The sequence below is a fragment of the Zootoca vivipara genome, chromosome 5, assembly GCF_963506605.1.
Source record: "Zootoca vivipara chromosome 5, rZooViv1.1, whole genome shotgun sequence".
NCBI lineage: Eukaryota > Metazoa > Chordata > Lepidosauria > Squamata > Lacertidae > Zootoca > Zootoca vivipara.
Genome location: NC_083280.1, coordinates 5,508,925 through 5,525,976, shown reverse-complemented (window position 1 = coordinate 5,525,976; position 17,052 = coordinate 5,508,925). Strand labels below are relative to the sequence as shown.

At 50.2% G+C, this 17,052-nt stretch overlaps 1 protein-coding gene across 1 annotated transcript; it reads left to right on the top strand.

The window, feature by feature from the left end:
* Positions 1–7,772: 7,772 nt before the first annotated feature.
* NPPC (natriuretic peptide C) lies at positions 7,773–16,553 on the top strand. Its single transcript, XM_035133821.2, has 3 exons — positions 7,773–7,975; positions 9,665–10,067; positions 16,398–16,553. Exons 1-2 carry the CDS (start codon positions 7,883–7,885, stop codon positions 10,028–10,030), a joined length of 459 nt encoding a protein of 152 aa, XP_034989712.1. The 5' UTR covers positions 7,773–7,882; the 3' UTR covers positions 10,031–10,067; positions 16,398–16,553.
* The last annotated feature ends 499 nt before the right edge of the window (positions 16,554–17,052 follow it).

Here is a 17,052-nt window from a genome sequence, read left to right as displayed (position 1 = left end):
TAGAGATGGTACAATATAGGTTTTGTTGCTGTTGCTTTTATTTCTGTTTCTGTTTCTACCCTGCCTTTTTCCCCAGACCAGGACTCAAGGCGGCTTACACAAATTTGCCTGGATAAAATAAGGAAAGCAAAAAATATATACATAAAGGATATTTGTTAAAAAGCAAGCTTAAATATAATCAAAATATTTTTTTAAAAAAACAGATCTATTAAAATACAGATAATGCAGGTTGTAGTTCCGCTTCTAGGGCCTCTTGCTACTTTATGTTCTGCTCTGCCATGATCCTTATAACACAGCCAGTTCTGTTCAGCTCTTCCACAGCCTGCAATGAAGTTATTAGGTGGGGGTTGTGCAAATTTGTATGGTGGGCCTGAGCACCAAATCCTCTAAGCACTGTCTTAGCAACATCCTTCTCCCTCCGCTTGATGGTAGCTAGCTGCACTGGCTTCACAGCCCATCTCCAGACAGGGGGTCTACTCCGAGGAAGACTATCCTTGGACACAACCCTTTCCTTGCACATGCAAATTTGGCGGCAGGGAGGAGCTCATCTGGGTGACTTAATATGTCTGCCTGAGTCGTAATCAGAATTAATAAAATGGCTATTAAAAAAACCCCAGGCTGTCGTTTTGATTTTAAGAGCTGTCTGTTGACTTGCTTGGGTGTTTTGGCTCGCCGAAAGGTTAGCAATCTGTTCTGCTTACCAGAATCTGCAAGTGATGTCAAAAATGGTTACAAAATAGGCTTGGTGATGTCATTTATCGGACACCAATGGAAAATATTCTGTGAAACCTCAACTTTAACCTGCTTTGCATGTCTCAATTCTACATCTTTCTTTCTTTCTCCAAGGCAAAGAAATCGACATTTCAGTCAGCTGGCTGGATTTATCCCCTTTTAATACATTCTTATAAATGCCAGCGAAAAAGGTCTGCATGGTTTTACATTTACAGTAAATATGAGGTCAGGAAATGAATTTGTTCTGTCTGACGTTTCTCCTTCCAGCCCCCAATGGAGATCTGAGACAGATAGTCTCTGCTGGACAGTTCCTGGAGTAAAACAATCATAGAAGCATCAAAAGCTGCCTTATACTTAGTCGTCAGACTATTTCTCCATCTCTAGCCCCAAGACTGAGAAAAAGTTAATGTTCCCTCAAGTCTTCATAAAGCTCAATTTGACTTCAATTCCAGGGAAGATACAAGAACGGATTGTAAAGGAGTGGCTTTGGAGGAAGCAGTTTTATAACGACACAATGATTAATAGAAACTAGCATGGGTTAGTTGATTGTGAATCCTACCAAACTTGTCTTATCTCGGTTTTTGTGGGGTTGCTAGCATAGCATAACTAGGTTTTGTTGGGTTGCTAGCATAACATAACTAGGTTTCAGCAAACCATTTCACAACATCACAACATCACAACATTTTTCAGTTAGTAAAACAGGTTCAATGTGGGGTAGATAATTTAAAAAATCTATAGGATGCAGCAGGGCCGTCTTAAGCATAAGATCCCTCCGGGCCCTCCCCCCTTTCCCAGAGTTGCCGACCCTTTTTAGGGAGGACAGCGCTGCTGGCGATGCAGCCAGCTTTGCGGGGCTGGAGGAGGCAGGCAGTGGCTGGAGGACAGCTCTTCCGGCGGGGAAGAGGCGGAGGCCGGATGCGGCGGCTCCCGGCTCAGTTGGCCACTTCATGGCGTGGAGGCCACGGCAGACGGAGGCTCCGGGTGCAGCGCCGCTTCAGCGCGGCATGGCGGAGGCGGGTGAGGGCAGTGAGCTGATGCCGGGAGCCGCTACGTCCAGCCTCTGCCCTGGCGCCCTCCAGAACTTGGTGCTCTGGCGCCCTGCACCACTAGCCTCTATGGGTAAGACATCCCTGAGATGCAGATTGGTTGGAAAACTGAACAAAGAATGTGACATGATGCGACATCATTTTAAAGATACATGGCATGGCATTCTGGATCAAATGCTTCTATTGCCCCACTCTCGCTATTACTTAAGCCCCCTGTCTCGGTCTGCTGGTAGGATCAGCTTTCCGGAGGCACTTTTGGCACCGCCAGACTGTCACTGTCTTTGGGTGAGATTCAGTCACATACCAGGAAATTCAGGTTGTGCAATTAAGAGTACATTGCGTCTTGCGCAACAAACCTGCTTCCAAATAAGATTGGGATTTTTTTTTTAGCAATAAGGAAAGTGAGGGTGAAACACACTGGGAAGTGTGAAGCAACACTTGCTTTGACACAGCATCACCCAACCTCCCAGCTAGCGAATCAGAGTGAATGCTCATTCAATCGCTGGCATGTTCTAAGCTTCCTGCAGACAAATCTGAATGAATGTTCAGTGAGCAGGTCATCTGCAAGTGCCCTTTGCCTGATTGTTGATGACGGCCGAGGCGGTTGCAACCTTGGAAAGGGGCCTTCCAGAAAACTTTCTTATCTTTTCTTTATAATTTTAAAATTTGATTTTTAGAAAGAAAAAAGAAAAAGAAACAAGAAGAAATACGGTTAAGGTTAAATCCAAATATCTTACACATTCACATATCGAGATTACTCTGAATCTCCTGACTTCCCCCCATCCCATCCATAAAGGTAAAGGTAAAGGGACCCCTGACAGTTAAGTCCAGTTGTGAACGACTCTGGGGTTGCGGCGCTCATCTCGCTTTACAGGCCGAGGGAGCCAAAGTTTGTCCGCAGACAGTTTTTCTGGGTCATGTGGCCAGCAGGACTAAGCAGCCTCTGGCGAAACCAGAGCAGCGCACGGAAACGCCGTTTACCTTCCCGCCAGAGCGGTACCTATTAATCTACTTCCGCTTTTTGCTGTTTTCATCTGCATATCAATACTTCTCCAAAATTTTCATCTTCCTAAGTTATATCTGTAGTTTCTATTACATTACAAGTGCATTTGAAAGCCTGCTAATGTTTTAACCTGTTTGCAATGATTTTGTATATACATTATAAACATTTCCCATTCTTTTTTTAAAATTTCTTGTCTTCTTGGTTCCTGAGCTTCCCAATTAATTTTACCATTTCGGCAGAGTCCATCAGCTTGATCTGCCCTTCTTCTCTAGTCGGGGCTGTCTCTTCCTGCCATCTCTGGGCTAGCAGCATCCAGAGGGCCTTTGTAACATACATAAAGAGTTTATTCTGAACTTTTGGGATCTCGGTACCTATAATCCCTAATAAGAAAGCTTCTGGTTTTGCACAACTAGGTTTAAAATCCCTGGCAGCCGCAGCCGAGAGAGATATGAAAAGCAGCAAATCTGTGGAAGACCCTCTGCTGGAGACCTTTGGGAGTCGTCGACAGTCAGGGGGAACAATCTGAAGAAGTGTGCATGCACACGAAAGCTCATACCAATGACAAACTTAGTTAGTCTCTAAGGTGCTACTGGAAGGAATTTTTTTATTTTGTTATTTTGTTTCGACTACGTCAGACCAACACAGCTACCTACCTGTAACTAGGGGGAACAATAGGCAGCCCAGGAGTAGAGACAGTGGTACAGGAATGAAGTGCTGCAGTCAAAGGTTTAACCTCCTGGGACAGTTTCTACCAGTTCTCTGTGTGCCAAATGCACAATTTGAGAGAAAGCGCACTAAATAATCTAAACGGAGAAAGAGCTAACACATGGTTAAGGCTTCAACTCCAACTTTTGTATTGAAAAAAAATCCCAGAGTCCCTTACCAACTCAAATGTCACAAAACAGAGAGCAAGCCTTTGATTCCAGAAAACTTATTCATCAGTATAGTAGAAGTGGTGCGGGGCTGAGAGGCGTGGGGGATTGGCCTTGGTATTGATTTCATAGAATCATAGAATTATACAGTTGGAAGGTACCCCAAGGGTCATCTAGTCCAACCCCCTGCAATGCAAGAATCTTTCACCCAATGTGGGGCTCGAACACGCAACCCTGAGAATAAGAGTCTCATGCTTTACCAATTTGAAGTCAGAATGTCTGCATTGGGCAAAAATGCAAAGCAGTCATCTTTATTTATTTTATTTGTTTATAAAAATAATTATATACTGCTGTGTCATAAAAATACATCACAGTGGTTTACTTAACAAAAGTAAAACATAATACTAGACAGTAAAATCAAAAAGTTAAAAGCAATAATAAATAAATACATCAGTAGACCATAGTGGGTGATGTACTCTTAATTACCTGTATAGGTCTGGCAGAATAGAAAAGTTTTCAGTGTGTGTTTAAAAGTTGCCACAGAATCTCTAGTGGCAGAGAATTCCACAGGACTCTAGAGACTTGGTTTAGTGTTGTTGTTAAACGAGCCTCACCAACTCAGAAGCACTCCTACAGAAGATCTCGGTGATCGAGCTGGGATACAAGAGGTATGTCTGTCATAAAAATAAAAACACCTGCAGGTGAGGATTTACCATTGCAACACTGAGGCCTAGTGGGCGGAGGAAGCTCTGTCTCCAGAGCAGGGGGTTGGACTAGATGACCCTTGTGGTCCTTCCTAGTCCACAATTCTATGACTCTAGGAAAGCAACGTCTTATGTTCATGGTTTCATGTGCTTGTTTTTTTCTCTTTTAATATGAAAATGTCTCATTTTTCTTTCTCTCCACGTTGTCCTGCAAGCACCTCCACTTCTTTGGGGTTCACTTCTTGCTCCAACTTTCTGAAGAGTATTCAAAGTGACTCAGGCTATGTGCCGTCCAAACTTCAGTTTTGTACTGAATGTCAGAGCAGCGCAAACATTTCCCTTTGAGCCCCACTGTTGAGAGAGAAAGAGAGAGAGAGACCTTTCAAAATGCATACCTAAACTCTGCTTTCTGGCTAATATAACCATTTGGGGTACATCTGGAGTTCCCTGGTTTTTTGGAGAGAAAGTGTACAGAAGTTGTCCGTTTCCCTACCTAATCATCATAACTCTTCATCTTTCAGTAGGGTGGGGCAGGATCTGTCCTTTTTATTCCCATTCTTGGATGAAGACCTTTTTGTTCTAATCGGGCTTTATTCCGTGAATTTGGTTTTGAATGACGTCTTTTATATATTTGCAAGCTGCTTTATTTTTATTTTTAAAGAAAGTAATGAATAAATGCAAATAGTAATGATTGTGGTGGTGGCTTTGTACCAAATTCAAGGGTTCTGGTTCTGAATGAACCTAACATTTTGGTTCCCCTAACATTGACACCCATCTGTCTCATAAGACAATTGAAGAATGTGCCTCTGGAGGCAAAATCAAACTGTTTGAGAGTTACATCGCCTGCTGTGGCCATAGACATGCGGGAGAGACATGTTTTGTTGCAGCTGGGGCAGTTGAAGGCGTCCAGTTGTGCTGCTGCAGACGCACCGTGGCGTTTATTCTCTCTGTGATTCCTCCCAGCAGCCATTCCTCCTCTGGTCACTGCTATAGATGCACAACTGTCTGTCTCTTGGCACTGTGGACACCTGCAAGTTTGCAGACGCCTCGCGTTGGCAGACATCGTTGTACTGCAGAGTTGGTCTGCCAGTGGGCCTGATTGTCACACACCAGGCATAGGCAAACTCAACCTTCCAGATGTTTTGGGACTACAGCTCCCATCATCCCTGACCACTGGTCCTGTTAGCGAGGGGTGATGGGAGTTGTAGTCCCAAAACATCTGGAGGGCCGAGTTTGCCTATGCCTGTTATACACCCTAAAAGACACACAGAGAGACTCTGCAGTCTTGTTTTGTCAGATAAAGCGGACTCCAAAGCCACAAGGTTAGGCAGAATAAAGGGTGGGGAAATCAGGTATCATTCGGTGAAGAGGTGGGGGAAGATGCCAAAGCAGTGGGTGATTAAATTGATTAGCAAATGAAATGACAACATTGGTTGCTTGTTTTCCTCTGCCCTCCCCACCCCGTTTTCCTCTAATATTGTAAATCCACTTTGATTCTGCTGCCCATTTTAGGTGACGGCTAAAGTCTCAAACCAGCTTATAACGGAACCTTTTAAGTGTGTGTTAATTCTGATGGGGAGAGGCCGTGTCTCTATGTGAGGGCCAGGAAGAGGTCCTGCCGGGAGAGCAAAGTGGGGAGTGGAAATCAAGCAGCAGCGACTGATCCTCCCCATAGCAGTCGTGAAATGGGACAATTTGGATCAGGGCCAGAAGAGACCCAGGGGAAGGAGTTAGATTCCCCCACCCCCTGCAGCCCTAACCAAAATCTGGGGGGAGAGCAGCAAGAAGAAAATGACAAGGGGAGAGTGAATCCCAGGCATGTAGTTATGCTCTTGTATCCGTGGAGAAGGGAGATATCCTCTCTCACACCATTGGGTATGGACACACACACACAGAAATGCCACAAGACCCTCATACCTCACTCCCCTAAATATAGGGGAGATGATAGATAAATAGATTATAGATAGTCAAAATAAAAATTAAAAAAATCCTTCCAGTAGCACCTTAGAGACCATCTAAGTTTGTCATAGGTATGAGCTTTCGTGTGCAAGCACACTTCTTCAGATATCTGAAGAATTTTTATTTTGACTGCGTCAGACCAATTTTTATTTTGACTGCGTCAGACCAGCACGGCTACCTACCTGTAACTAGATGATGATAGATAGATAGATAGATAGATAGATAGATAGATAGATATGCCAAGCCATACACGCGTGTGCATGTGTGTATGTACACAATCAGGCGTGGTTATCCAACACCAGCTCCCCAAGCATTGGTACGTGGGCTTGGTTGTTAGATACATACACACGGCTGCTGTTTGTTTGTTTGTTTGTTTGTTTGCTTGCTTGCTTGCATACCTTACTTTGCATTCTGAGTTTCGGCTGCTAGGTCTTCAAGAACCTGCCTCTCTCACGCGTCTCTCGCGCGGGAGGCTTTTCACGGGTGAAGTCCCACCATCGGCCGCTCTTTCTCGGTTAGGTGCGGAGCGGAGGGGGATCTCACCGCCTTCTCTCCCGGATCCCCGAGGGGGGAACCCAAGCTGCCGCCTTCGGAGCTAAAGCGTCCCAAAGCTACAGGTCTAGCTGACAAATTATGCCGCCGCCACCCCCAAGACTCCGTTTCAAAACGGCTCACCCGTGGGTTTTCAGACGAAAGTCTGAAGAGAAGAACTTTGTGTACGCTTCAATCTGATGTGTGTGTGTCCCATCCTCCTAAACCTAAAAAAACAAACAACCCTCCCCCACGCACTTAAATCAACCACCACCAACGTGCTCTCCGGAGGTAGGAAGCAGCAGCGTTATTTCGGGAGAGACACGTGTGCGTGTGTGATTTCATTATGACACGTGTCTGTGAGAGAGATTACAAGTTTGCAATAGTCTATGCAGGGTCTTCGGTGCTGACTTCCCACGCGTTGCAAGCCTACAGGTGCGGGGGGGGGGGGGAGATAAGGCATCTCTGCAGAGCGCCCCCACCACCGCCACCACGACGCGCCTGCCTGCTCCCTAAAGTCTCCCGCAAGCGCGGCCGTTTCACCTCCACGAATCGTATTCCAGACATGCACACAAACACCCGTCCATTCTATTCACACGCTGCAGGTTACTAACCCAAAGGCTCTCCCTCCAGTGAGAATCCCCGTGCGCCCCGTCGAGTGAGAAGCGCGAAGTCCCCCTCCGGGATCGCGGCTTCTCTTTCACCTCCCCACCCCCCACCCCGCGCGCGCGCGCGTGCGAGTGAGGCAGAGGATGACATCACCCCGCAGGTTGGTTATAAAGGGCCGAGGGCCATCCCGGCGCTACAATCGGTTCTGGCCGTCGAAGGAGAGCGAGAGGTTAGTCTGCAGACGCGCCGCCCTCAGACACAGACTGCAGCCTGCCCTGCGCGCCTCGCCGACCGTCGATCCTCCGCAGCTGCGCTCACTCGCCTTGCCGTCAAGGGGACTCCTGTCCGGCCGCCCTCGCCCGCCGCCTCCCGAGTCTTCTGCTCCTTTCTCTTCTTTCCTTCTCTTCTCCTGACGCCCGGTCCAGGATGTACATCTCTCACGTCGTTGCTTGCGGACTCTTCCTCGCCCTGCTCGCCCTGGCGCTGGAGGCGAAGCCGGCTCCTCAGAACCTGCAGAAGGTAAGGCGGCGCGGGGAGATTCGACGGGAAAGCTCCTGGTCTGCCTCTCTGTCGAGGGCGATCTCTGGAAGCTTCGGGAATAGGAGGGAAAGGATAGATGGACGGGCAGATTCGGGATGAGGTGAGGAGAGATGGCTGCACAGGGGCAGAAGCGAGGTCTGCCGGAGTCCTCACAATAACGTTAATTCGGATTAAGTTGCCCCGCTTTATAGGGTGGTTGGCTGAAAGAGTGGCTGTCGTCTCCTGCCTTAAAGCCGGTTGACGGGTAGAGCTGACGTCCGGATAACTTTCTGGAGTCAGCGGGCGCGATCTTGCCTGGGTCCCCGGTTGTAGAAGAAGGATCCCTCTCGCCCGCGTACCCCTGCCTCTTGCATCTCCGACGGGGCGGTCCAGCCCGGGGTGGCTTCTGCTGCGAGTGGGGCAGGAAGGGCTGGGTGAGAGGGACGCCCCTCACTCTCTCCGCCGTCCTCCTTTCAGGCCGGGTAGGTGGGTCGGCGACTCCAGCTGCCGCCGGCTGCTCTCCATCGCCCCGTGGTGCTGAGAGGGAGAGGGGAGGGCGTCCAGGCAAGCGGCGACGGGGCGCCTTCCGAGCTCCGTGCCCGCGGAGAGGAGCCTCTCCTTGGGGTGAGGCGCTAGGGAAATGGAGCGGGGGATTCGATCCCCCTAGATTTTAGAAGGAGAAGCAGACGGGGCGGGAAGCTGGGGGACCCACCGGGAGCCCCCGCGCCTTCCGAGGGGCAGCGCTGAAGGGGGACCAGAAGGTGGGTGTTCCTCTGGAGATCTATGGGGTGACAGTGGAAATGGTGAGGACATCCTTGTCCCAGGCGGAGCCTGGAAGCGGAGGAACTTTCCTGGAGGAGACCCCCAGTTCTCTTCATCTGCCAAGCAGGCGCTGAGATTCCTGCATTGCGGGGGGTGGACTGGATGACCCTCAGGGTCCCTTCCAACTCTACGATTCTATGAACGGTTCCCCCAAGTGAAACTCGAGATCTAGGCTGCTTTGTATCGGGTAGGGGAGGTCTTCTATACAGGTCTGATCTGGGGAGAAGATAAATCCCGAAGAAAAACCTCTTCCTACGTTCAAGCGGGATTTCCTCCAGCCCCCTCTCACTCCGCGTTGTCATTTCTCTTCCTTCTCTCCGAATAAACCTGTGGCCCGGACAGTTCTCTTGGCCTGAGGCTGAGGCGGCGAGGTGGGTTTGACAAATGGGAAGGATGCCGCCCGCCCAATTCGCGCCCCCCGCCCTCCCGCCAGTCCTCCCAGTCCCCAGGACGGGGGATATTCCTCGGGGGGGGGGGAAGCCCTGGCGTGGCAGGGAGCGCACGAGGAATCTCCACGTGTTGGGGTGCGCGAATACGTCCTGATGCGTCCTATTCTCACCTGCACTGACCCGGCCCTCCTTCCCCTGCCATCGCTCTCCCCGCAGCCCTGGGCAATCCGAGGTTCCTCGAGGTGCTGTGATTCCTGCGATGCAGAGGGTTGGACTGGATGACCCTCGGGGTCCCATTCCAACTCTCAGATTCTATGAACCGTTCCCCCAAGTGAAACTCGAGATCTCGGCTTTGGAGAAACCATCTGGGCTGTTATTTCCTGCGGCTGCTGCAGTGGGGCAGCCCTGCCCCTCATTCCCTCCACTTGCACCCCATCCAGCACCCCGCTAACCCCTCTATCTCGCTTCCTCCGCGCAGGGTCCGTCGGGCAGCTTGGCGGCGCTGGGGCGCGAACTGGCGGAGCTGCTGGAGGCGTCGTCGGGGCCCGCAGCCGGCGGTGCGCGGAGCGGCGGCGGAGGAGGAAAGCAGGGCTCTTCGTCGCAGCAGAAGGGCAAAGGCTCGTCGTCGTCGTCGAGGCTCATGCGGGACCTGCGCACCGACACCAAGCAGTCGCGGGCCACCTGGGCGCGGGGGGCGCACCCGGAGCACCACGCCGGCGGAGGAGGAGGCGGCGGTGGCGGAGGGTCGCGGCGCTTCAAAAGCCCCTCCAAGAAGGGCTCCTCCAAGAGCTGCTTCGGCCTCAAGTTGGACCGCATCGGCACCATTAGCGGCCTGGGCTGCTGAGCCGTCGAGGGCGGCCGGCGGGCGACACCTCGCGGCGGTGAGTAGACAGAGCGTGCTGCCGTCCATCCCGAACCCAGACGGCGCTCGTTTTAACGCTTGCGCAAAAAGTGAGCTCTAACCTTCAGCGCCTCAAAACCACCACCCCCTCTCTGTGTGTGTTGCACTTGTACCCCACCTTTTCCTCCCAGGAGCTCGACGGGGTGCAAGTGGTTCTCTCCTTCCTTCTTCACGCAGCAGGGACCAGGTAGTTAAGCTACGGAACTCCTTCCCGCAGGAGGCAGTGATATCAGAGGAGGATTTAGGAGAGCGTTCCCAGCTCTGCCGCACTGAGCACGGAGCATGGGAGCCAACTCCCTGGTGAGAAGGGGTCTTCGTCAATCCCTAAAACATTTGAGTGGGCCGGGCTGCCCCAAAGTTAAAGGGCATCGCCATTCAAATGATGTGTGCGCACTGAGTCATGTGATCAATTATGCGCAGCAGGGCTTACCTGCCCCTTCCCCCAATATTTTATTCAAGTTGGCATGGAACTTCAGGCGCAGCAATGCACAGGGCGCCACTGAAATTTCAGAGGTCGGCCATTGGCAATGTCCACCAACTGGCCACCAGACCCTTTGGTCATCTTTCCTAATATAGCACCCTGTACAAGGCCAACATTTGGCACCCCCCAAATGGACCTTCTCAGTTAGGGATCTTCTCAATTGGCCGCTCCCTTGTCTCAGTGCCCTGTGCAGCAGAACTGCCCACACAGCCCTAAATCTGGCGCTGGCACCAACCTAAATGTAAGAGAGCGTTGGACAATTTCGTGGAAAGAGAGGGCTATCAAGGGCTACTAGCCACAATGGCTATGCTCTGCCTCCAAGATCACAGGTAGAGATGCTCCTGAATCCCGGTTGCTGGAAACCACAGGAAGGGAGAGTTGCCCTTGTGCTTGAATCCAGACAAACTATTCTTTGAAAGCACCGCTGCCTGAAGCTGTGGAGGCAGAGCTGGAAATAATGCCGATCTATTTCATATCTGGCAACCAACGTACCGCTTTCAGATGGGTAGACCAGTCCAAAAAGCCTGGGACACAAATTTTCACAGCTGTCTAGCAGCTATGGTAGTTCATTGACTGGAAGTAATACAGGTAAAGGTAAAGGGACCCCTGACCATTAGGTCCAGTCATGACCAACTCTGGGGTTGTAGCACTCATCTCGCGTTATTGGCTGAGGGAGCCGGCGTACAGCTTCCAGGTCATGTGGAATGACAAGGCCGCTTCTGGCGAACCAGAGCAGCACACGGAAACGCCGTTTACCTTCCCGCTGTAGAGGTACCTATTTATCTACTTGCACTTTAAGGTGCTTTCGAACTGCTAGGTTGGCTGGAGCTGGGACCGAGCAACAGGAGCTCACCCCGTCGCGGGGATTCGAACCGCCGACCTTCTGATTGGCAAGCCTTAGGCTCTGTGGTTTAACCCACAGCGCCACCCGTGTAATATATTTAAGTAATATATTTAACATTAATTCTGGAAGTGTATACTCGATTCTGACCAAACTAAGCCTCCTTGGGTGCCAGATGTGATCCTCTTCCTCCCCCCAGCTCTCCTACCCCCCCCCCCCCAGTCTCTTGCATAAATTTGCCATGAATCAAACATGTAAGTATGTGGCACTTTCGAGTTCTCAAAGCACTTTTCATGTCCGGATAATATTGACAACCAGCCTTTAAGTTAGGTCAGTGTTATTGTTCCCACCTTGGAGGCAGGACTGATGCCGAAAGATAAAGGCTCAGCTAAGGCCACATAGCAGGTTCTTCTTGGTAAATGTGAGATTTGAACGGGGGACTTTTCCTCTTTCTTTTTTTTTTTTAAATCCACCCCTCTGATGTGTGTATAAGAATTTGGGGCATTTTAGGAGAACATCTGAGCAAATTATTCTTTAAAGGCAAGTGCATAAATTATCCGCAGGGGTCCGAGAGGCAGACCACAAAATAACTAAATATTTTGCTCAGAGGCCGAAACAGTGAGGGTTTGGGGTGTGGAGCAGTGACAAATGCCTCAGATCCAAAACTGGCCTGCCCCCCCCCACATGTGCGGAGCAGGGAGCTGTTTTTCCTGAAGACAGCCCTCAGATTTGGCTCACACCTGCTTCCTCTCAAATTAGGCGCTGCGAATTTATTCCTATAGTTAGGCTTTCAAACAATCCAAAGGGTATTTTTTGGGGGGGGGGCTCCTTATTTATTTATACATCTCCCATGCTGCCTTGCAGAGAGCCTCCTTCCTTTCGCCTGCACAGCAAAGATGGCTAAGGCACCTGCTGAGAGCCGGAAACTAAAATAGGAGGCTGGAGAGGCCCAGTTCTAGACAGCGTACGGGTCTGTGTCAAGGTTGTCATACACAGTGGTGGCTGGTGCCCATTGCGACTGGTAGGGCAGAAGGCAGGGAGGCCGCCAGTAGGTGGCGGCAGAGCCAACTCAGTCTGGTTGTAAGAAGGAAGATGGGCAGGTAAGGGCTGTCTGAGGGCAGGGCCCCACTTTCCCCAATGTACCAGCCTCCCCGTGTCAAACAGCCCCTTCCCCAGTGAAGATCCAGCTGGGCAGAGGTTTGGAAAGGTGTCTGATGTGTGCCCATAGCTTCCCTTCAATCCAGCTGCCCATTTTAGATTGCTCTCATTGAAATTAATCATAGAGTTGGAAGGAACCACGAGGGTCGTCTGGTCCAACTCCTTGAAAGGAATATTTTGCCCAGCATGGGGCTCAAACCCACAACCCTGAGATTGAGCAACTCATGCCCAACCAACTGAGCTAAACTCCGTGTAGAAACTGCTCGCCCTCTCACCCTCTTTTAAAACTATCTGGGTCAGTGGCCTCCACTGCCTCCAGTGGGAGGGAGTTCCATCATTTAACTATGCACTCAGAATGTTTGTTTGCAGCCAGGATGCTAGAACTCCCTCTGAACTTCCCGCACAGGCTATTTGTGTGGCCTCGTGAATGCTGTTCACGGGCGATAAGAAGCGAAGTGGAGCTGAGCTGTTTTAAACCGGGGTGTCCATTGTTAGCGGACAGAGCTCTGAAGCCATGTGAGGTGGGGGTCTCTGAAGAGTGGCAGGGGGGGGGAACCAACTGTAGCGGGGGGGGTGCACTACAATTCACTGCAAAGTTCTGTGCAGACCCCTTTGAAATGAGCTGGAGCTGATCTGCAAGAGAGACTAGCAGGTAGTGGAGGACATGTCCAAGTGTCTCTTGAGGTTGCCAGCTGGCCACAGGAAAGTGCCAGGTTTGGGCAGACACTCTCCCCGAAACGCTTGCAGCATCCAATCCCTGTGAATGGGAGGGTTGCAGAAGGGCAAGGCAATAGCAGCAGTGGCATCTGTGGTGCAGAAAATGAGGGGAATCCAGGGCCACAGTCACCACATCTGAGAGTGGGGCTGGCGAGGCCAGGGAGCTGGCTAGTGGGGAATCACAGAATCACAGCAAGTGGCCCAGAGAGGCAGCCAAACAGCCCCACTTGGCTGAAAGGGTGCCACAGGCCTTGCTTTGGAGGAGCTGCTTGACCAGCCAGACCCACTGCCTGGTCAAGACTCCCTTTCATTTCCCCTTTAGTTGGCAGCCTTGGTGGCGCAGTGGAGGGACAGGAGGAGGAAGGCAGTGCTCGTCCTGCCCAGATTCCTGGTTTCAGCAGCCTGGTATCTGGTAGCCTGGCAGGACCTCAGCAACTTCAACGCCAGGGTTAAAGGCCACAGGGATGCCCACCACAAAGGTGGGATCATAGCCCAAGCCAGAGGTTCCCTCTGGCGCAGGAACTGCACAGCTGGGACTACAGGCATCCCAGCCAGCTCCTGGAGCAACTGGTTTGATAGCAGGGTTATGTAGTAATGGACAGGAGGAGCTCCCCTGTCCATCAGCGCTGCCTCCCAGCTCATTTAAAGTCTGGTGTCTTTTGCCACAGCCATTGACACCTTTGGGAAAACTGATTTTCCAGCGGTGGGGTTCTCTCCTCTTGTTACCCCAAGGAGCCTGCAGACCCAACCAGTGCCAAAGGCGTCTCCTCAGGGCTTGGGGAAAACTCAGGTTCCTGGGGGAACCTACTAGGGATGGATCACGGGGCGTGGATCCACCTCCTCTTCAGAGCTGCGGAGGATTCTGAGCATAAATGGCAAGACATCCATGCAATGGGATCTGTCATGTACAAAGTTATCAAGCCACAGCTGCCACGAAGCCAAGAACCCCCCTATCTGTGCTGCTGCAAGCAACAGGTTCCTTTCCAGCTAGGGCTGTTCGCACGACCCCTTTGAACCCAGGGCCAGGGGCAAATTCCCCTGCTCCTGCTGAGCACTGGCTGCAAACAACACCACATTGATGGTTTTCACAGAGCTGCCCTTCTCTCCGCCAGGAGCTCAGCCTCCCTCCTCCAGCCCTCTTGCGCGGATATGCATTCCCAGGCGTTGGCAGCAGGTTTACTAGGAAACCGTGAAAAGCGCCCAGGCAAGGGGCTCATTATGAGAGTTGGGATGGATGGGCAAGTGGCTCTAACTTGCTCATTTCGAGAAGACAAGCACAGCTGAGGTTGCAGATCGCCCCATGCTGTTTCGGCTGCTCCAAGTCTCTTCCTTTGCTGTATTTTTCTTATGTAGAGACAGACACTTTGAGGGGGGGGGCGCCAGTGCATTGGCAGAGGGCACATAGCTTCGGGATGTGTGCCTATGCTGATTTATATGCTTAGGTGCCAACAGAGAAACAGTTGCCACAGTTGCCGCAAGAGCCAGATTCGTCTAGTGGTTAGAGTAAAACAGGCAGTGCAGCATAGTGGTTAGAGTGTTGGACCGAGACCTGGGAGAGACCGGGGTTCAAACCCCCTCTTGGTCACAAGGGTGACCTTGGGTGCCACAGGCTTGTTGTGGGGAGAAAATATGGGAGAAGGTGGGGAGAATCAGGCACACCACTTTGAGCACTCAGGCAAAAGGCTGTGACATAAATGTAACAGACCGAGAGACAGATATACTTCTCAGCATAGTTGGGAAGACTGAGCAGATCGTCCGGCTCAGCCTGTAGCTTCTCCAGCCGGTGACTGCTCTCCCTTCGCAGGCTTCTTTGAATTTAACCTGGGCTTGGACTGGCCAGCCCTTCCCCAGAGAGGAAGCTTCAAATAAGAGCAGCAAAGTAGCCTGCTGCTTTCCTGTGGCTCAAAGGCAGATGATTAATCAACTTAAAGGAACATCTCTTGCGGGGCAATCCTACGGCAAGATCTGCTGGGTTAAGCAGTTTAAGATGACTGAGCTAAGTCCCCAACCATGACTCAGCCAAAGATAAACCAGCATAATTTGCTCATCCTGGCTCAGCTGGCTGAGATGAGACTGGTGTTGAGTCCCCCAAAAGTGGGATGGGACCAGTGAGGGGGAACTTAAACTGGATCCTAAGCCTGCTCACTTAGCCCCACAACTTGGCAACCCAACGAAGAACCCTCTGTTTGGATGGTCAAACGCCTTTGCTGTGTCTTTTCTTTGCTAAGTGTCTCAACTACTGCGATAGATATGAGTTGGTGTAATTATTCTGCTTTTTATATGCAGCTGTGGGCATGTGCATGCATGGGATCATTGTCTGTTCAATTTCTAGCCCCCAAACATGTGAGACGCCGCCTTGGTAATGGCAAGTTTTAATTCTTTAGCTTGAAGGGACTTTCTTTCATTCTTATCCTTCTAATATTGTTATGTCGTGGCCTTGTACTGCTTTGATGAATGATCTTTTGGGCTGATTCCAATGTTCTCTGCCTGCTAGAATTATAATAATATTGCGCTTCAAAGGAGTCCCAACGCAACAGCTGTGCTAGTGGAAACTTCTTGTGCAACAGGTTAACACAATCTATTGTGCAGCAACGTTGCCAGCAGCCTGCTGAATGCATTCTCTTGCACTGCGATGTTCTGCTGGTGATAAACATTTCACCGGTAGAACAAGCACACCGCTAGATAGAGTTAACTTAGCGCTACCTTGGATACAAGCTCTTGTATTATTATCCTGCGACTTTTGTTGATTAATACTCCATGTCCCATTTATAGTTATATATAGATACAAAACCAGATACCATATCTTCCTGTATACAGAGAAATGTAAGGCTGTCGTCACGCAGCCCCCACTGGAAGATGTGTAGTGCTGCATCAGAAAAGCTGGATTTGCTTTTAGTCAGGGCGGGGGAAGGAAGCCAAAGAGGAGGCAGGTGGGTGCCATTCCCATTCTAAGAGAACAGGGTAGAAGTTCATGGTGAGCTCCGGCACCTCTTTTTCTAGGAAAACAGCATTGTCTATATATATATACCGGATGTATAACTCACATCTTAACCTATCTACCTAGAGATGACCTGGGAAGTTCCTAATCCATCACCTCTCTTTTCTCATTCCAGGTCTTTGAACTGACAAGGGTTATTCTGCATTCCATCACCCCATCCCAAGGACATTTCTTGGCCATCTCCTCACCGTCTTGCAGGGTCAATGTTGATGGCATCCCGGAAAAGGCCTGGCTGGGCTTATCCTATTGGTACGAGGACTTGTAGCAGAACCAGCAATTTTTTGGGGGGGGGTTGTGGTGAGGGTGGGGTGTCCGGGGTGGGTTTGTTTTTGAAATCCAAAAGCTCTTTTCCTATCATACCCAATATATACACACACACATATATGTATCCTACACACCAACAACCCCACCCACGACAAAGGACCGCTCCACGCCCAGAGACTGAGGAAGCTGTTTGTACATTCATGTCACGCATAAATGTATTTATGTTGTAAAGCTATTTATATATTGTTTATAAAGAGATATTTATAAAAATTTTATTTATGTAACTAAATGAAAAGGAGTCTAGCATTGTAACTTCTTTTCCCCGTCCTAAATAGTTGGAAAATGTTGAAGAAGAAAAAAAAACACCATTCCATGTACCATTTGTAACCTGTCTTTCTTTTTACTCCTCTAAGAGTTGTTGGTTGCTCAGAGATCAGCTGCTGTAAATATATTGGAATTGGTAGCTGGTAACTAAGTAAGATCTCCAGTTTTCTCAGAAGTGGTGT